General features: G+C 38.4%; 1 protein-coding gene across 1 annotated transcript in view; it reads right to left on the reverse strand.

The window, feature by feature from the left end:
• eag (ether a go-go) overlaps positions 1-19,705 on the reverse strand; it is a 356,951-nt gene extending 337,246 nt beyond the window's left edge. Inside the window, exons 1-3 of the mRNA XM_068229611.1 lie at positions 19,651-19,705; positions 18,761-18,861; positions 8,460-8,592 (exon numbers count right to left, since the gene is read on the reverse strand). Of these exons, the coding sequence (XP_068085712.1) occupies positions 8,460-8,592; positions 18,761-18,861; positions 19,651-19,705 (289 nt within the window). The remainder of the gene's footprint in view (positions 1-8,459; positions 8,593-18,760; positions 18,862-19,650) is intronic.
• Positions 19,706-21,912: the final 2,207 nt, after the last annotated feature.

The raw sequence follows: 21,912 nt of genomic DNA on the forward strand, positions 1-21,912 counted from the left end.
ATTGCTCGAATGCAAAAGTGATATTGAATGTAAAAGTGTGGCTTTTGGGAGATATGAACTTGGCTTTAACCACTATATTGAAATCCCACACCTACATTTTGAAGAGTTATAGCAGTCATTAGAACAAATCTATTTTACGTATCGTGATTGCTTTAAGCAGAGGGTTTGCGTTATTGTTAATGGGAAATGTAACAATATACTTACAGCATTGAATTAAGTGTATTTTTACTCAGATTAATATTACGTTTCCTTACTTTACCTAAGTTAGGACTTGAATACATGATTATTCAAACATCTCATGATATAGCATGTAAATTTTTGTATGAGAATGACTCGGGCCACTGTGATTATGATGGGCAATCTATATTGTAAGGACGTTTCCGTGCCGTTCACAGCGTTCGAGGTCAAAGGTTCCCATTGTAAGTGGTTACTCACGGATGAACTTGTAAGTACTAAGAAAGTTAAAATTATATACCCAGCAGATGGGCAATCATTTCTCCTTCCTGATCCCATATTCGGAGTAATTAAAATGAACTAGGTAAGAATATGGCGATTGTGGATCTTCAAAAATTTAAGGACTTTATTCAAGAAAATGGAAACAGAGTTTAACTCGGTGGGTTAAGAGGTATATCTTCACTACTGAAAAATTCGACACTAAAACCTTAAAATTCCTGGAAATTGACAAGTGAAGTTCAATTGTACAATATGAATGTATAATAGAATCCCCCAATTCAACGCATCATGTAATATATATGCGTATGAATCATTATTAAGTTATATATAAAATAATACACAGGTTGCTTCCAATTTACCGCATTGGCTACAGGAATCGGAACGACTGTTGTGAATGCTCCATGACGGCTTACTCCAGGTCAGTAGGAAAGGTTGGGCCGTGGATATGGCGAGACACGAGTAGTCAATGATATAATGTATTGAATAAGAGGTTCTGATTAGACATTTATATTGTGCAGTTTAGTGTGTCAATACGGAATGAAGTTAATATCATGAAATAAGTAAAGTGTAATGTACACTAAGGGTTTGACATATAAAAATCGCAGAAACAGATAATAGAGCATGGCGATGAAAACTATAAATCGTGCATTAATGTTCGAAATGCGGCAACAAGAAAAAATCCAACGAATATCGATGATGGATCCTCATGTTAGAAGCATGGGAGTTCCTTACAAAACATATAAAATAAAATATGTTCGGGAAGGACTTTGAATCTGTTCGGAAACAGCCGAGGTTGTTGACGATTTATGTGGATAACATTCATTCAAGTAATATCATTGAAGAACAATAACAACAAGAAGAAAGAAGTATTCATCATGACGAATGTAGATGAGACAATATCACATAAAAAGTGTATGAACTCAGAAATATAATCCAGATATTATTGCACGTGTATCCTAAATTGATACTGCTTTTAAATGTTATTCTCTATAAAATAAATAAATAAATAAATAAATAAATAAAGTTAATATTGTTTTATTTATGAGGTGGACATATGCATTCTGACTCATTTTCAGCATTATATCTTGTAGTATTTAGGTTAAAATATCCCCCTTTGTAACGTTTTTATGTTAAAAAAAATGCTCCCCGTAATTTCAAAAGTCTCTAAATCCAGTTTACGGTTTAAACAGGTAAGTCCAAATTAAATCTAAAAAATTTCGTTTTCTAGCCCGAAATGAAAATAATGATATCTATTGATAGTGAACTATTTTATAACAGCATTAAATACACTATATTCAAAAAGTTACTTTGCGTACACATTCTTTCTTCATTTCCCAAAAAATCTGTTTTTTTGGACTCAGTGGGTTTTGATTCTAGGAGCTTCAACTTTTAAATGTGAGGGATATACAATAACATGCGTCCATTCATTTTAAGCAACCGTTAAACTACGATCTTAACGAGTAAACGAGTGTATCTAACTATATTTTACAAAAAAGTCAATGTTTTCTCGACTGTCATAATAACACGACAGAATTTCTTGATACTTCAGTCGTTGGTCCATTACCAACATTAAGATTGTTGTAAACCAGTGAGTAAGATTTGTCATAAAATGGAGTGGTTGAGTCTATTTCTTCCTTAAGATTCAAATTTCGTAAATGCTTTCCTTGCATACCTGTCGAGCGCTCAACGAAACTTGTAGTATTTGTATAAAAAATGGGACAGGCATCAAATAGTATTTGGCAGTCTTATGGCACAAGGGGGATATAGAATGAATTGGCAACTTAACGACAATTCAACTTCAGCTCCATACCAATTTTGGAGTGTCCATATGTTATTTTGCCACATGCCCTGATTCATTCTTTTGCTATTAGGACACGATAATAATATTTGGACAACATATGTTACAACAGGTTTCTCAAGTTCAACCTTTATACACTAAATGTCTAAATTAACAAGAATATTAAGATTCCTTAATATATTCTCCACTATAGTAAGAAGCGGAATAGGAATTTGTAATTAATTATGTGCACTAATTTACATTGTGGTCACTACTTATTTCGTTGATACTCTTTCTACAATTGGTCATACATGGACACCGATCACTTTCATGAGTAATACAAAATTTGGGTTCATCAAATAGTTCCCATAATAATATTTCCTCCTCAATACCCAAACATTTGTAGATGCAGCTCATAAGGTCGTTGTTTAGCATATAATTTTGATGTAACAAATGTCTTCATTTTTCATTTCGTTGTAAAGGAAATTGTTTGACTAAATATTAAGGGGGATATTTATTATAATGTAAATGAAGGCATTTAGTTTGTTAACAAGCCAGAAAAATCACAACACATCCTCCACGCATATAGGCGAATAAGGTTGTCGGCCTGCCGATAAGACTGCTGCTGACTTGAAGGCAGTTGTTTTTCACGACGTTACGTTGACGACATCCTCTTTGGTATTGCTTGGGAAACCCTTAATCAAAGAACTATTGAAATCAGGAATAATAATAAATGATTATAAGTTGCAAAACAAATAAAGCCTGAATGGAAATATGTAACTGATTCGTCACGACCGCGTAAGGCTGACAGCAACTTCATATTGTTCATGTATACAATACTTTAAAAATAAAACTTTTCACACATGAAGGGAGGGTAGATGAACATTTTATATCGTTAGCGCTGTGCCAAAACCACGAATGTGACAATGCTCTTCCCATCCATTAATTCCTGTAAGAATGATCACGCCTTCCAGGCACATATTGATATGCAGGCCATCAGAACAATTTTCAACGAATTCGTTTTCGTATTCGTATGTGTAAGTGAGAATGACACTGAAATAAACCACACTCTAGGAGTGGATAAATACGGCATGCAAACATACGAATACATTGCCACAGTATGGTACAGTTAGGTTCAATTTTCCTTACACACGCGCATAGAAAAATGAACTTAACGAAAATTGTTTTGATAAACTGCATATCAAAATGTGGCTGGGAGGCGAGACCAGTCTTAAGGGGAATAATGGATAGGAAGAGCACTGTCACATTCGCGGTTTTGGCACAGCGCTAACGATATCAAATAATAATAACGACTACTCTTTTGGTTTTCGAAGATGCCGAGGTGCCCGAATTTTGTCCCGCAGGAATTCTTTACGTGGCAGTAAATCTACCGACACGAGGCTGACGTATTTGAGCATCTTCAAAATACCACCGGACTGAGCCAGGATCCAACCTGCCAAGCTGAGGTCAGAAAGCCAACGCTTCAACCGTCTGAGCCACTCAGCCCGGCAGCGACGATATCAGATAGCTCCTAAGTTGCTCTCACGATGCTCTGACCAGAAATAGAACCCGGGGCCTTCGGGTAAGAGGCAGGCACGCTAGTGTTATACTAAGGACGTTGGCACATTTCACAAACCCGCTATCAAAAATGATCAATCGAAATATTTTCCAGTGTTATGCCCCGTGTTGTTCGAATATTTACTCATACCCAGCATTTGATTATTAAGTTTAAATTATCAAACAATTACATTATCAACATAGAGACCACGATAACCGACGTTAAAGTAAATATAATTAATATTTCAAACGGGCTTTCAACTTTGATTTAACTGTATTTTCTCGTACCTTGGTCTACTTTCGGTTACATTTATAGAATTTTACAGTATAGAGGCCACATTATTTCATATTTTCAGAGTTATTTCTTTCCTACAATGGAACAACGAGAACTCCGTTAACCATACCTTAGCAGGTCTTTTTTCTGGCAACGAGGCCGTAATATAATGTAACAAAAGGAATGGTGGTGATAGTATGTTCCGTTATGCACAGTCACTGCAGTACGATCGATTATTGTAAAGTGTATGGAAATTGAGGAGTAAGTAGGAATGGAAAAAAATACGACTGAAAGTGATCAGCTTTCATTGTTAACTACACTATATACTAAAGCTGAAACTAAATATATATACATATTCATTTGATATCTGTAAGCGAATTTCCTTCGATTCAGTGCCCTATATATTTAAGTGCAATTATTTTCTCTAGCGGTGACTTACATTTCTATCGTAACTGGTTCCAATTCACTAACTTTGTTCATGCTTCGTGGATTTTTGATTCCAGAAAATATTCATGCCCATTACTAGAATGAAGCAGATTGATGAAGCCGAACATCTACTAATTATCATTCTGCATGATTCAGTTAATTATTTTTATGTACAACTCATTGCTTCATGGCCCAATAACTTTTTAAAGGAAACATAGATGTTACTAACACTTCTTCATATCAGTTTGCGTAAGACTGTCGACGCATGCACCTCGTGCACTTGCTATACGAGTGTAACACGATACGAGTTCTCCCCTCCCCTCAAGTTCGATAAAATGTAATCGGCAAACAGTAGTAGTAAATTGAACCACACTTCTTGGCTTAATATCACCTTTATCATCGACTCAGTCTGTATTTTTCTATGAAGGAGATATTTTCCAGTATACAGCAATAATACAGAGCAGAAAAGTAAACTCCAAGGAAGATAATCAACACATACCAATCAGTTTACAACGTCAGACCTAAATTATCCGTAAAAAGTTTTCAGTAATAGAAGAACCTACAGAAGTGAAATATTTCGGAGTTATGGAATATATGGGATGAACCTGAACTCCACCGACAAACTTCCAGACGTTATTCATGGATACCTTCCAAGGATATTGTCATAAAAGACTCATGCTTTCTGGTGGCTCTCTACCGAGTAATTACATTTCATTTGATTTGTATCTGTGTTGCATTAAAAATAATAAGTTATTTGTTTTCATCCATTGAAAATACTAATCCTTGACATACACCGAGGTGCCGTAATTTTGTCCCGCAGGAATTTTTAACATGCCGGAAGCCAACAACACGCATTTATTACCTTTATAAAACTCCTTAAAGTCATATTAAAGGCTTTTCACTCTTGCGAATGTATTTTCACAGAAGCAAAGATGATTGTGGTAACAAAATCATAATTTCATTATTACTCTGTAACTTACCACCGGAGACCACGGGTCCCTAACACCAACATAGGGTGCGTTTCAAAAATACGTGGCCTAACTTCAGGGTTGTATTCCTCACGTATAGAGAAGGAAGAAAGTTCATATAAACATGGGCCGGGAAGTGCGTACTTTCCGAAATATCAAATTCTCTCCTACGCTCTTCTAATGTTGAGGGCCAGCTTGCTTGTAGTGATGTACTTACAAGAGGTGTTCAAAATGCCCGCCTCCTGCACTTTTAAAGTCTTTTGCTCATTGATGAATGGGGTTAAGAACACTCTAGCATATACTAGATGGTAAACGTATTGTTTAAAAGGACCTTAAAATTCTACCATGAAATGTTGCTTCATTCACCAAAACCGTAGCGTACACCAAAAATTTTGGGTAACCTCGCACGAAGAAAACCAGCAGGTTAATATCAGGCGATCGTGGAGGCCAAGTAGTTACGAATTTCCGGACCATATTTATGTAATGTTTCCTTCTCTATATGTAAGGAATCCAATCTTAAAATTATGTTACGTATTTTTAAAACACACTGTGTACTCAGAAGGTATCCCTGAACAACCTCCGAAAGTTTGTCGTTAGAGTTCGGGTAGACTCCATATATCTTTTTATTTCTGCTGCTCTTCAAATTTAGGAATAATCTTTGACATCCTAACATGAAATATCCCATGTTGATTAGCGATGTAACAACATATATTTTCATAATTGATAGAAGCAGAATCCTAATATTTTATTCTTGAAGATTTTACTTGAGACAGTTTCCATCGCAATTTGCTGTTATGTTGGAGACCCGACAAAAAAAATCACTGCCGGAAAGAAGTAGAACACCTGGAAAGACGATATCTGTTTTGATCCCATAACGACATATGCCACCTGCGGGACCGTAGTTGAACTGATGCCGGTTTCAGTGTCTCCGCCAGCAGTTAGCGTAGTGCCATAGCTACCAGCGCGTAACCTGTGTCTCCACTTCTACAGGGAATGCTTGTGACCATAAGGCTCAGTGTGGTGAAAACGCGCAAAGCATGCAGGCAGCGTACCACAGAGACGCCCTCGTGCTTCTTACAGCCAACTGAGCGAGTTTGAAAGGGTTTAAAATTGTGGTCCTTCGAGTGCCGGGATGGTCCTTTCGGAGAAATGCCGCATAAGTAGGACGTATCGCGTAGGTTGTGAAACAGTGCTGGTATTAGTGAAGAGGTGAACATTCTCACAGTCGTAGACAAGGTTCTGGATGTCCACGCAGCAGAGATGCCCGCCAAGATCATCGTATTGTAAGGGCAGCAGTGGCAGATCGTACAGTTAACACAGCACAGATAAGAGCGAATGTGAACCCAGAGGTGTCAACACGAACTGTTGCGAACCGGTTACTAGCAGTGGAACCATGGACAGGCACACCTCTAACTAGTCTTCTACTTACGCCACAGTACCGACAAGCACGGCTCAACTGGTGCCGTCAGGAGATCACCTGGAGGATCTTCAACAACGAAAGCAGATTCTACCTGCATGCTAGTGATGGTCGTTCGCGCTACGACGTAGACCTCGTGAGCGCTGTCTCGTCGAGTGTATTCGTTCCAGACATACTGGCATCAGCCCAGGCCTTATGGTCATTGGCCTTTGGTGCTTGTGGAGGAAAAGCTGACTAGCCCTCGGTACGTGCAGAATGTAGGTAGACCCGTTCTTTTGCCGTTCTTGCAGCCGGAAGGTGACGTGATTTCCAACAGGATAATCCTCACCCATACACTGACCGTGAAACTGAATGTGCTCTGCAAGACGTGCAGCAACTTCTCTGGCCAGCACGATCTCCGGACTTGTCTCTATTCGAGCGCGTATGTGACGTGGTAAGATGACAAGCGACTCTGCAACTCGTCAACTCACAACTCTCGCAGAACTACATGAACAGGTCCTACCGCAGTATTCGCCACATGTATAATCGACTGCATGGCAGAGTCAGCTCCTGTTACCGCCAACTAATATGGGTGTTTCAGCATAGATCCATACCTGGTATCTCAGGATCGCTTGAGCTATTGGTCTGTCAACGTAATTATTTCATATAATCCATATGTATCGTTTCTGCAATAAATCTTAAGTGAATTGGAAACTTCTCAAGCGGTGTTCTAATTTTTTATCCGGCAGTGTATTTTATGTTGTTCGTAACTAACAATTTCATTTTCATAAATAAAATAAAATCTTCATAAAATATGAATTTGGAATCCTGAGGTATGAGTCTCATATCTGCCCTGTTTAAACTCATTTGTCATTACCATAGACATCAGCACATGGTATACTCCCAGGTTCCTAGCACTGCGATTTTTTTTTGTATAAACATTACATACTTTCTTAAGGGTAACAATTTATTACTTCAGAATATAACTTTACGATATTTCCAATTTGCAGTATTTCTGATAATATAACAAGTTATTTTTTGTGTGTAAATATTCCAAATTTTCTAAACGGTAAATAACTAGTCCCTTACAATATTGCAATATATGAAGTAATTGGCCGTGGTTCACATAGAGTACCTTAAGTGGCTAACAATGAAGAAGTGTTAGAGTAATTGGCTACACTACCATTTTTGCTACCCTTATAAATCACACTGTAATTACCTTTCCCTGACTTCAATATTAGTCATACAAGACCTTAAATAATGTTCTCATTTCAGACTTGATATTGGGCCAAGAAATATTTTTGTTCTACAATTCGCCCTAGGGAGTTTCAAGAATAAAAGGAGAGAAAGTGGAAATCGATTCTGAAGAAGGAGAGAAAAAAACTGTAATTTTAAAAGTAGAGATTGTAAAAGATACATGAACACTAATGCTAAGAGAAGGTGGCATCTACAGTAATAATAACAATAATATTCATAACAACAAGAACAGTAATAATGATGGTAGTAGTAATAACAATCTGAGCAATCCATACAATCAAATGGCGATAGTGAGAGGTGCGCAACAAGGTATAAAAATGGTGATCATTTTACAGAATCTCCTATACTCACTGTTCTTCTTGTAGAGGAGAATCTCGAATTGATCGTGGATCTGGTTCTCCAAACACTCGTCTATTCTCGCGATGGTCTCTTTGTCTGTCAGTTCCCCGTACATAAAGGTACAGCGGCACGATTTCTGCATCACCTGAAATAAAGAAGAGCATCACAGCTCTTTAGCGAGCGCTTGCAATGAAAAGCGTGATAAAAATTATACTACTTTTAATTACACTACTGCTGTTTGATTATTTCCTTCCTGAATCCTTATGCTCAAGTAGGGAGCGCGTTTGAACTTTTATAGCAAACTGTTTATTTTTCCTTTCTTCCCAACACTTGTTCATCACTTCGCTGAGCTTCACTCTCCATTCTTCTATGTATCCTGTATATTTTCGTTTAGGTATTCAAACAATATGATTTTGTTTATTGGGGCTCTGTATTTTATTTTACCTTCAATGATTTATTTGTTAAAATCAGATTCTTTTACGTATAAGTTTATTCCTACAGTATTAATGATGGGTTTAGAATTTTGTTAGCATATTGGTAATCATTTTGTACGTCTTCTTTTTAGGATGCCGTCTCCCTATGAAGTTTGCGATCCAATTGATTATGATAACTCTCAAAACACCGGCTCGAAAGATTTCGATGGAAGTTCACCCCTACCAGCGGCGCAGGTCTTTCAGGAATTTCTCCATCACCCCACAAATCGTCTTCCTTCAACTTTCCCCTGGACGATGAGTTGAAGAAGTTCATATAGCTCGCCTCTCATGATGTAGCTCAAGTTTCGTTCCTTGACGACTGTCAGAAGCCCATTTTTTCCTTATTTAACAAGTTGAGGAATTCCTCATTGGTCTTCCTTTGTATCCAGAGTATCCGAAGCATTCTTCCGTACAAGTATATTTCGAAATCAACAATCCATCCCTCCAGAAAGGGACTGTGCGTCCATCCATCCAAACCATAGAGAAAGACAGGGAAAACATAGTGTTGCAACATGTGAACTCGGAGCTGAAGGTTCAGATCTCATACTCTTGAACACGTTTTTGGCTTGTTCAATCCTGGGTAAGATTTTATTTTTTGGTACCACTGTGCTCATTCACTACAGTCCCAACATATTTGAAAGATGACACTTATTGAACGATTGTGTTGTTAATGTGCACAGAGGCCTGCTTAGGTGTTTTCGAAAATACAATCATATTGGTCTTGCCAATATTCATGAAGAGAACAAATGCTGCACTGATCCTTACGATAGTATCAACAATAATTTGAAGATCAGCAAAATTACTGGCTAACACAACGGTATCATCAGCAAAGCGGATATTATTAATGACATTTAAAATTTACCCTAATTTCTAGGTTAACATCCTCGATAGCTTCTCTGAACACAGCCTCAGATTAGATATTAAAAAGGAGAGAGATAGGACACAGACCTGTCACATTCCTCTATATATAACAATGTCCTCAGTTGTACCTCCCTCTACATTGTCCTCCGCTGTTTGGTTACAGTAGAGCTGAGGGATAATACCAACATCAAAGCCAGTAATTTTCAAAACTTCAGCTAGTTTTGGATGAGATAGGCATTCGAAAGTTTTTCGATAGTCGAGGAAGCATGCGTACACATGGACATTCATATTTGGGCATCTCTGAGTTAAAAAAATATTCTCCTCTTTCTGATCGGGCCTGACATCGTTTCATTTCCTTCGTCCTTGTACAGATCTTAATATCCTCCTATCTCTAAACTCCCCTTTCTCTGTTTCCAATGGTCCCTCCGATTTTCCTTATTATTTTATTTCATTTCTTTCCTTCTTTGCGTTGTTAATAAATATTCCTCAATTTTTTAGGATTTGTGCTATCTTTCTCTAAATTCTTGTTTCCAAGATGATTCTTCATTTCTATGGCCTTTGGATTCTTCGTTCGAGATTCTGGAGCACAGTTAATGAAATCTAAAAAATATCATCACTATATTTTAATTCCCATATTTCTTGAAGTTGATTATCATTGTAGGAGCTATGCCATAATTACTGCTATAGACATTTCACCACGCATCTCCAACTACAGGACTAGTACTGACTATTTCAGCTTCTCGAAGTGAAACGTTTAACTGGTCCTACAAAATGTAAATAAATAAAACAATTATTCTACTCGTCCTTCAAGGTTTAGTTTTTGTACAAGTGCGGGAGTGATGCCATCTGCAGGAGATAAGTGGCACAGAATACATAGCAGTCAGAGTAATGTTAATGTCAATTATGTGGGACCCAAAGAGAGCTGCCCTAGCTCCTATCACCCGTATAATTTCCTATCGACCTCTCTTGGTGAATTTTCACCTTTTCCCTGCTCGGCTATGTTAGGTCATCTGAGGCCCAGGAACTGTTTTATTCTCGTCCCTGTCCGCTTCTCACAATGCCACTATACACACGTTAAATAACATAAGCCTGGTTTGTAGTCCAACAATCAGCTAAATGAAATTACGAGTTTCGAGCCATGCCATGCAGCAGATTCCCCACGAAGCAGACAAACAAATAAAAATTGGTATGAACCGAATTTCGACTTGTGCATACTTAATTCAAGAAAATATTGGAGGTAATTGGAGGCAGTATGCAATAGTAAATATAATGTTTGTTTTAAATTGCATAATGGATTCGAGATGTTTTACATTTCACAACAGTTTTAACTCTCTGAAAGACGTATTGGACAACTCAAGTCTATCAAAACGTTTTCAAGTGAACAAACAAAAGAATAATTTTATTATAAGTAAATAATGGTATTTCATGTGATATTAACTCATCCGCTGCGGAATTCCTGGTACACATTATTCCTAGGCTGCGTAATTAAATTTGAAACATTATTCTTATAAACAATTTTTCACACTGTATAATATGTAAGTGAGAGAATTTAAAAAATCATCCCTTGCACCTACAAACCATTCTGTAGTCCCCGGTGGTGTGCAATATTTTTGATATTTTGAACAATTCCTCATTTGTAAAACTTTTGGAAGCGAAATTTTATCAAATTACATTCAATGATACGCTAGAAAATTTTCCAAAACTCATTCCATACAGTGGAAAAGTATTCTGCAGTCCCTGGTGGAATGATTTTTCTATATTGTGAAAAACTTTTTAGAAGCAATGATTTTCCATAATTGCATTGAATGATACGTTAGAGAGAACTTAAAGGTCATTTTTGCACTGATAATCTATTCTGTAGTCCCTGGTGGTATGATATTTCTCTGATATTGTGAAAATTATGAAATTATGAGTAACATTTTAGAAGCAATAATGTTACAAAATTGCATTGAATAATACGTTAGAGAAAACTTTCAAAAGTCATTCTTGTGCTGGCAAAGTATTCTGCAGTCCCCGGTGATATAAAATTCTGAAAATTTTTAAAATTAAAAGAAATTGGAAACACTAAGTTTACGAATTACATTGCGCAATACGTTAGAGAGAACTTACAAAATTAATTTCTTGCACTGGCAAACTTTTGTGAAATCCCTGGTGTTATAATACTTTGAACATTTTGAAATTTAAAAAAAAATGGAAAAAATAAATTTACAAAGTTATATTGCATAATACGTTAGGAAGAACTAACAAAAATCATTTTTTGCACTGGAAAACTATTCTACAGTCCCTGATGGTATGATGTTCCTAAGATACATTGAAGACGCTCTATTTAGAAACAATACATTTTCACAATTACACGTTCATAAGTTCCAAATACTATAAAGAGCTATCTGAAGGCTACCAGAAGGGATATAGTATTAGTATTAGTATTTATTAATGAACAAAACAGGCGTTCAGCCCCGAATACACGTTCACAATAATAATAAATAAATAAATAAATAACTAATAATAAACGCAGTCCAACCCAAGCCACCACCCTCCACCACATACAAAATAAAATGAAATGAACACCTCATCAGCCTGTTCTATGTTTACAATCTGCTGCTGGTGTTGCAACTTGCTGCTTGTTATCACTCACACGTACCCACTCATCACGCGACCTTCTTGCTTCAGCAATTCCATCACCTCTATTGTTCCCTGACCTACTCCAAAATGAGCTACACCAGCAACATTACACTATTGCATACCAAACCAGCCATGACACTAACATTGCATTCAATCTTTCAGATTCCACCTCCTATAGTACAAGTCTAAATAATAACAACAATATTCCGTCATAACATTCCAATCCATCATACCACAGCTTTTACCAATCAGCGTTAACATTGCTTCATATCATTTCCATCCGCCATAACACTCCATAATAAAATTACCTCTCCATCTCCCAAAAATTTCGACCATGCATAACAAATACCAATCACGCCTATACCAACACCTCTCCAACATCATACTCCTTCCTCCTCTCCATACAAACAAACCACAATTTACAAATTTGTAATAAAATCACCTTCCTCCAGCTCCAAAAATTCAATACTCATACCAGACACCAATACAATAATACTCTCTCCCAACTTCCACGAATTCGGCCGTAAATAAACCATCTCAATACCATACCATACATCACCCAATCATACATACTAAGCCTCCAATGCTTCCGACACCATATCTCAGCAATACAACACATACCAACACCTCTCCAACATCATATTTCTTCCTCCTCTCCATACAAACAAACCAAAATTTACAAAATGCCAATAAACTCACCTCTATCCAGCTCCAGAAATTAAATACTTATACCAGACATCAATACAATAATACCACCTCCCAACTCCCACGAAGTCAACCATAAATAAACCATCTCAGTACCAAACCATACATCACCTAAATACTAATCCTTTATATACCACCTCTGCTTATATCACCACTTCTCCCACACTACATTCCAACGATATAACACTTTTCCAACACCACATTTACCACCACTCCTCCAACTCCAAATATCACAATAAATATATCACTTCGCCATTACCACATCTCAGCCTTCACCAATTATTTACCATCATAACCTAATGAAATTACAATGAATAACCAATACCAGTCACGCATATACCAACACCTTTCCAACATATTTCTTCCTCCTATACCACTTCCCCATTACCATATTTATACCACCACTCCTCCAACTCCACATATCAACAATAAATATACCACTTCACCATTGCCACATTTCAGCCTTCACAAATAATTACCATCATAACCTAATAAAATTACAATGAATAACAATTACTAACATATCATAAAACAAACAGACCATGCAATCCTGTCCTCTTACCCAACTCCACCTACCTAAGTACTCATTCCCTATATTCCCTAATCCATTAGAATTTTAACCTACTATCCCCTTCCCTTATACAGATAACTATTCCACCCCCCTATTCCCCTGCCCACCCTCTAACTCACTCTCCTTCATTTTACTCTCGCAGGCCTTTTTTGTCGCACAAAAATACCTGTTCAATTCACCCCCTTTTTCCCATTGTTTAATAATCCATCTCAGTATTGCGTTCTCATCTCCTCTCCCCAGTATTTCCCGATGCTCGGCACTCAATAATCCATGTCTTAACCCCCTCGTTACCTCACAGTCTCTTAGCAAGTGAAACTCATCATTTACATCTCCACAAAGTACACACCTTGTCTTATCCCTGCCCTGTAACCAGCCTTTATTCCTTGGCAGACCTAAAAGCCACCACATCATCCCATATCGTTTTGACCTATCGACGTATCTAATATTCAACCCTGCTATCTCCTCTATTTTCGTCAAAACAGTCAGCGAATTTCTTAGTCTGCTTTCCCCCAATAATTTCTGCCTATGGATATCTCTAATTCTCCTTTCCAGTATATTCATCCCTCTCACTTCTGTCTTTGACCAAACCTCCCCCCACAGGTGTCCTAATCCTATCCTCTCCAAATATCCCTTTATTTTTTCTAACCATCCACCCTTATACATGCTCTTAAATTGCTGTACATATGCTGCCTGTAAAACTCTCCCACCTTCCTGTCTTTTTAAATTCATCCAATATCTAACTATTCTTTTCACACCCTCTGATTCCAAATCCTCCCCACACATTAATTCCGCCCCTACATTTGCTGTACACCTCGGTAAGCCCATCACTAACTTGGCAAAACTACTAACAATCCTTCTTAGTTCCTCTCTTTTCTCATCCAGCCCCCAAACTTCTGCTCCGTATAATACCCTCCCCACGATTACCGACCTGAACACGAGTCTCAGTGTTTTGTAACTGATCCCCGGGTACTTGAGTAGCAAATTTCTGACTGAGGCTAAGGCTGCCAATCCTCTATATTTCATTCTTTTGATCTGGTCACTCCAAGTTCCTTTATCATTAAAAATAACTCCTAGATATTCCAGCTTCCTTACCTGTTCCAATCTTTCTCCCTGAATTACCCAATTCCCTTCTATCTTTCTTCTTTTGTTCACCTGTACTACCAATATTTTAGACTTATTTCCATTAATTTTCAATCCCCATTTCCTCGCAAATAGCATCACTGACTCTAAGGCCCTATTCATCGCCCCTGAAGTTAACGTCATCAGTAACACATCATCCGCAAATATCAGTCCTGGCACTTCCAAACCATTAATTACTGGTACAGCCCAATTTTCTGCCCCAAACCCCTCTAAAATATCGTTGATAAATAAAATAAACAGTATGGGCGATAACTTGCATCCTTGTTTTAAACCCACCTTGGACTCTAATGGTCCACTCATTCTCCCTTCTCCCAATTTTACACAAAACCTGACGTCCCTATATATTCCTTCCACTGCCCTCAACATCTTCTCCGAAATCCCTAACCTACCTAATTTCTCTAGTAGGGCCTCTCTATTTACCTTATCAAAAGCTTTCTCAAAATCTATTGCTGCTACATAAACCGTACTTCTATCCATATTCTTATACTTTTCTAAAATAGTCTTTACTATCATTATATTATCCACTGTTCTTTTCTTTTTCCTAAATCCCCCTTGGTAATCTGTCAAAATTTCATTTTCTTCCGCCCACCCGCTTATTCTGTTCGCTAGCACCCCAGTATATATTTTACTCAAAGAATCCAACAGAGATATACCCCTATAACTGTTCACATTGTTCCTACTACCCTTTCCCTTGTATATAGGGCATATAATTCCTGTTTCCCATTCCCTAGGGTAATTTCCTCCCTCGAATATCCTATTGAATAGTTTCACCATGCCCTCTATCATTATCTCATTTTTACTAATTTCCTTCCAAAACTTATTATTTATACCATTACACCCCCCGGCCGACTTCGCTCTGGCTCTGCTTATCACTCCCCGGATTTCCTCTCTTGTGATTTCTTTATCCAAGTCATAAATTGCCACTCCCCTATTCCTCCAAATTACTTCTTCTCCCGAACCTCTCCATCTATCACCCCCCTTTTTTCCTAGTAATTCATCGAAGTGCCTGACCCATTGCACTTCCTCAATACTCGTTCTCTCCATATTCCTTCCACCCTTAATAATTCTATTAATCTTATCCCAGACTCTCTCAAAATTGTTAGTCTTGCAGTCATTATTTATGGCTTCCATTTGTTCCTCTAACCACGTCTTTTTTGTCTCAGAGATTTTCTTTTTATACTCCTTCCTCAATCTACAGAAAAACTCCCTTTCTTGGCTCCCACCTTTCCTTCTATATTCTCCTAACGCGTCCATCACCTTTCTCCGCAATCCTTCACACTCCCTATTAAACCATTCTTCTCCCTCTTTCTTATTTCCTTTTCTAGCTTTCACCTTCTGCGCTATCATCTTTATTGGATGTAGCAACAATTCCAAGGCTTTATCAGTATCATTCTCTTCTAACGCCCCTTCCCACCCATATTTCAGAAGATGTAGCTCCTCCTTTACTACCCTATTCCAATCCCGGCCCACCTTCTCTGTCCATTTGTACTTATTATAACCCCTCCCTCGTTTATCCTTTGTCTCATTTTCCTTCATTGTACACTTCTCTTCCTCTCTTTTCAGCATAACCCTCACCGGGAAATGGTGTGACTCAATCCAATCTCCTATTTCCATACTTACAACTTCCTCAATCATCCCTTCCGAGCTCAAAACCATATCTATCACACTACCCCCTTTCTCCGTAATATGTCAATTTCCCCGTCCTGTCACCCTCTATCCACCCATTCAGAATATACAAGTTTCCCACAGCACACATCTCTAGGAGCTTCTCTCCATAACTATTTGTAATTTTGTCCTCACTCCTTCTGCTTTCTAACAAACACATTCCATCCTCCCTACTATAAACTGGGCTCTGTTCTCCTATTCTCGCGTTCCAATCCCCAAATAACAACATATCCTCCTCCCCTGGATACATTCCCCTTATCCTACCAATATCCACCAATAACTCTTCAAAAAAATATTTATTTGCATATTCTGAATTACTAGGGTGGCAGTAAACAAAAGCTAGGTTTATTTTCTTCCTCCATCCCTCTCTCCCTCCCAAATTCAATCTCAGCCATATGGTTTCCATCATATCGGTCTCTATATCCTCTACTCTTTCACTAATTTCTTCCCTAATTAGAACTATCATCCCTCCTGGTGCTCGTCCCTTATTCCTCTCTTTTCTTCTATATTTATATTTTATCTCAAACCCCTTCCATGCAATCTCCCTCCCTGTTTCCAACCACGTCTCCAAGAGTGCCACAACATCGAAACTTTCAATTACTTCCCTAACTTTCTTGTTTCCTAATTTGCTCCTTACTCCTTCAATATTCACACATCCTATCTTCCAATATTGTTATAACTTTCCCTCCCTCCCTTCTAGGTCTCCCCCTCTATTCTTACTTCTAGTATTTATCGACCTCTCTCCCTCTGTATCCTCCATCCCTTTACGTACTTTTCCCCATATGTCTTTTAAGCTCTTACTCCTGACTTTACTCATAATTTTTTTACCTTCTTGTCGATCTGTCTCCTCTTGACCTTTCTTGTTCACTACACCACTGCACCCTGTACTCACCCCTTCTTGCTGCTCACCCCCACTCTCCCCCTCACTATTTTGGACTTCTGAATCCACCTCCCTTTGTCCTTTCTTGCTCACTGCACCTCTACACTCTCCTCTCCCAGTTTCTTGCGGCCCACTCTCACCGTCCACTTCACTATCTTGGTCTTCTGTCTCCCGGCTGCACTGCCCATTCTCTTCCGAGATGCCCTGCTCTCCTGCCACGTCCCTCCTCCTCTTCTTTTCTTCTTTCTTCTTCCCATCTTGCCTTGTCCTCTCACCACTCTCAACCCTCTCGTTTTCGTCCATTTCCTTTAGCTTAGTCACTGAATGAACTCTGACCCATCGCCCGTTTGTCACCTCCAACCTCAGACCTCTTATTCGGGCCTTTAGCCCCTGGTTCCTCGCTCTCCATAGGTGCCTATTCAAGATCTTCGCGTTTTCACTTCCTTCTCTTCCCATGTCTCCTTTCACCCCTATTTTCCGCCCTTGTAAATTCTTGCTGTTCCTTAACACAGAATCTGCCATTAAGGTTGAGAACAATTTAACCCTAATTGGCCTCCGACCTTTGATTTTACCAACTCTCTCTACATCATCAATGTCTACCTCACTAAAGTTTATCTTCATAACATCACGTATAGCTTCCACCACCTTAAATATCAGCTCAATCTTGCTCTCTCTCGCCCCTTCCTCAATTCCATATATAAATATGGCTTTTTTCAATCTCTCCTGCCTGTACCCCTCCGCTTCTTTCTTCAACTTCATCACCTCATCTTTCAGATGTTTCACTTCCCCTCTCAATAACTCGATTTCTTTCTCGTTATTGACCACTCTCCTGCTCGATTCCTCTGTCTTCGTTTCAAGCCATTTCTTCATGTTCCCTATCTCCCTTCTCTGCTCCTCCATCATGTCCTTTATTTCCTGCACCTTATCCCATTGACACTTCTCCTGCATAACTTCACTTACAACCACCCTGAGTGCGGCCAAATCCTCCGTACTATATTTTCCACTGGTATTTGGGCCTGGGTTTACTTCCACCCCCCCAATAACCAGTAACACTGCTATCACTGTCACCACCAGCACCGCTTCACTCATTTTCAATCCGTCCGTCACCAATCCACTCCTGGCCTCCTTCTTCTGCCTTGCCTGCCATTTCCCAATAGCGGCCCGGTACTGTTCAATGCCGACCATGTTTACAGCACGCACTTCGCTACGCAACCTCTCTCCTCGACCGCTCGAGCTAGACTGTGCAGAAGGGATATAATACGGAAATGCTACACCCGCAGCCAGTGAAACTCGCAATAATATTACTTCCGCGGAGCAAGACACTTGGCGTGTTATATATAAATGTGACCACGGCAGCGAAAGAGTTCATGCAGTACTCATGTCCATCCGAACTCACCTCGGCTCTGTTGTAGCCAGAGATCTTGCAGAAGGACTCGTTGCAGTAAACGATAGGAAAATCCACAATCTGAGCGTTGGCCAAAAGGAAACTGCTGTCGGCTAAAACAAAAAAGACAAAAAAGGGATGTTAGATTGAGAAAGAAATGCACCTATATAGGAAAACAAAGTAAAGGATAGGAAGGATTATAAATTTCTAGATGGTTCTTATTTTAAAAACTAGGAACAACGAAGTTGTTGTAACAAATCAGTAGTTTCTGGGTAAACAATATTATTCCAAAACGATGCATTTTAAATTATGGATGTCACTTGGGCATAAAACAGCAAACATAGGAGAAAAGTTATTCAGGAAGAAAAGAATTAGTCTCGGAGGAAACGAGCCGTGAATCAAACACCCAGTCCACGAGTTAGAGGAATAATCCAAATGCGGTTAAAGCCCAAGGACTTGGTGAGAATCTGTCCCTGGGCCCTTTCAGTCGAACACCACATGCTGACCATTTATCCAAGGAGCCAAACGAGTTGTTTCCGGTAACCCAGTAGATATTTTATTGAATCCTTAATTGATTTTCAAGTTAAGGATAGATTTGTGTGTGTATATTGTATTTATTTTCTTTGTTGTTCAGGTCATCAGTCCGTAGACTAGTTTCATTCTCGTCCTCAGTGCCATTCTGCCATTCACATCATCGCCATGTATTGCATTCTACATCCAGTATTCAGGTAGTGTCTTCCTTCTGCCATTCACACCCCCATATACTGCCCTGAAAAACCAACTAAATACGTCTCCAGAGCCCTATAAACTTACCTCCTATTCTGTCTCGTCGCTATAAGACCTACTTATGTCGGTAGGACGTAAATCACATTGTTATATCTTATCCTATCCGATCCGTTTACCAGCGACTTTGGCAGCGTGCACAACACGGACATATGTCTGGAATGTCCGCTTCATATTGGAGTAGTTTGCACCAACGCAGTCTAGATATAATTTCATGCAACTAAACTCGCAACGCGCAATTCTTTTTTTAAACATGAATATGTCTATCTGGAATTAGCATCATAAGTTTTGCGTGGACACATAACCAACACGGTGGTAACCATGGCAACCAATATTCGTCATCTGTCTATACAAGAGGTGCTAAGCTGGGCGCGTACGTCACAGAGAAGCGAGAGAGCAAACACACTTTCCAGGAAAACGAGGGAGAATTGACCTTCGATTGAGATTATAAACCTCTCCTCCATTACTCACCGAGGTGCTGATTGGAAAAAAATCATTTAAAATAAGACTCTATAATCGCAACAAAAAGCTCACCTTTCTGATATATACTGCGCTCGATATAAACAGTTAGTTTTATTTTCTTCTTGCGTTCCGGCCTTCTAAGGACCGCGTTACAAGTTCAATTCTTCCTCCTTAGTTGTTCTTTCCTTTTCTCCCGGTATTCTTTCATTGTTTCACTGTGCTTATTTTTCCTGTCTTCAGTCCACTTTTTACCTATTTTATTTTCCTTCCTCCCTTGGAATCCTTCGATTTGTAAGTCTTTGTTCCCAAAAATCTTTCTATCCAATAATTCTTCTTCTCGTATGTTGTTCTTTTCCAAGTCTTTCTTGACTTCTTGAATCCAGGTGGTGGTTGATTTCTTCTCCTAAAGGTAGCCCACTCGAAGATTGGTTTAGTTAGTCTATTGTCATCCATTTTGTAAATGTGTCCAAGAAATAGCAATCTCCTCTTTCTTATTGTTTCTGATATGTTTTCTATGTTCTGGTAAATTTCATTGTTACTTCTTAAGTTCCAAAACTCTGCAATTCTTAGGGGACATAATATTTTCCTTATAATTCTTCCTTCTTATATTTCTAAGTTATCAAGCATGTAGTTCAGTGCTAGACATTCGCTGGCATACAGGCATTCTGGTTCCACTACTATGTTGTAGTGCTTTATTTTAAGTTTTGTTGATAAGCGCTTTTTGTAGTAAGTATTCTTAGTTATACCGTAAGCTCTTTCCATCTTTTGTATCCTCTCCTCTATAGCAGAATTTTCTAAACCATTTTCTTGAATCGTCTCACCCAAATATTTGATTTCTTTTACTTTTTCTATTTGACCAATATCTGTTACTAAAAACTTCGGGGTGCTTTTTATATTCGTCAAAAAATTTGTTTTCTCGGCATAGATTCTCAAAATTGTCATGTTGGCTGTCTTTTCAAGGAGATTGACTTGCATTGCTGCATCTGTAAGGCTTTCTGAAAGTATGGCAAAGTAATCTGCAAATGCTAGGTAATTTATTGCAACACCTTTGTTCTTTCTCCCCAGCATATTTTGGATTCCTTCAGTTTTTAATTCCAAATTCTTACTATTTTCTCGATGACACAGTTGAAAAGGAGTGGGGATAAACCATCGCACTGCCTGACACCTGTATTTATTTTATTATATTTATTCATGCAAGAAAACTAAAATGTTATAATTCTTGTGTTACCATATGCAGTAGTACAGGGTTAAGCGTACAAACTACGGTTTACAAGTCCTCGGATGGGAATGACAGTATTTCAATTAAAAAATAAAATTCCTATTATTCATTCAACAATATGATTACATATTGTAACAATGATATTGCACAGTGTTGCAGTGTTGTGTGACCTTTCCGTTCACTGTATTTCTGAAAATAATATTTAAAATTTAACAGGCGTCCTGTGATAATAGCTAGCCTCTAAATGGAGAGAGGAAGTTTCATCACAAGTGAGGAAATAGATATTTACTGTCCAAGATTAAAGTACAACAACAACAACAACAACAACGTAAATGTGTCTACCAGATAGACGTACCAGATGTAAGGCTTTTCAGGCGTTTGCTCTATTAACCAGCGTTTAGTCTTTGGTGTGACATTAGACTTGTCAGAGTGGGATGTGTCAGACCCTACCCACTGACGCTGGGTGTATGCAGGTGATCTTATCAGAAGCCTATATAAGAGGCACAGTCTGTTAACTGCATACGGGAGATAAGTCTCGACAATGGAATTATTACCCGCCTAGCAATTCGAATGGAAAATTCTAAATTCCCATGGAGGGAATTAGATATTTTTCACCAAAAGAGCATGTCAAAAACATATCAGATGTAAGGCTTTTCGGGCGTTTGCTCTATTAACCAGCGTTTCGTCTTAGGTCTCACAT

The sequence above is a fragment of the Anabrus simplex genome, chromosome 11 (assembly GCF_040414725.1).
Source record: "Anabrus simplex isolate iqAnaSimp1 chromosome 11, ASM4041472v1, whole genome shotgun sequence".
Classification (NCBI taxonomy): Eukaryota; Metazoa; Arthropoda; class Insecta; order Orthoptera; family Tettigoniidae; genus Anabrus; species Anabrus simplex.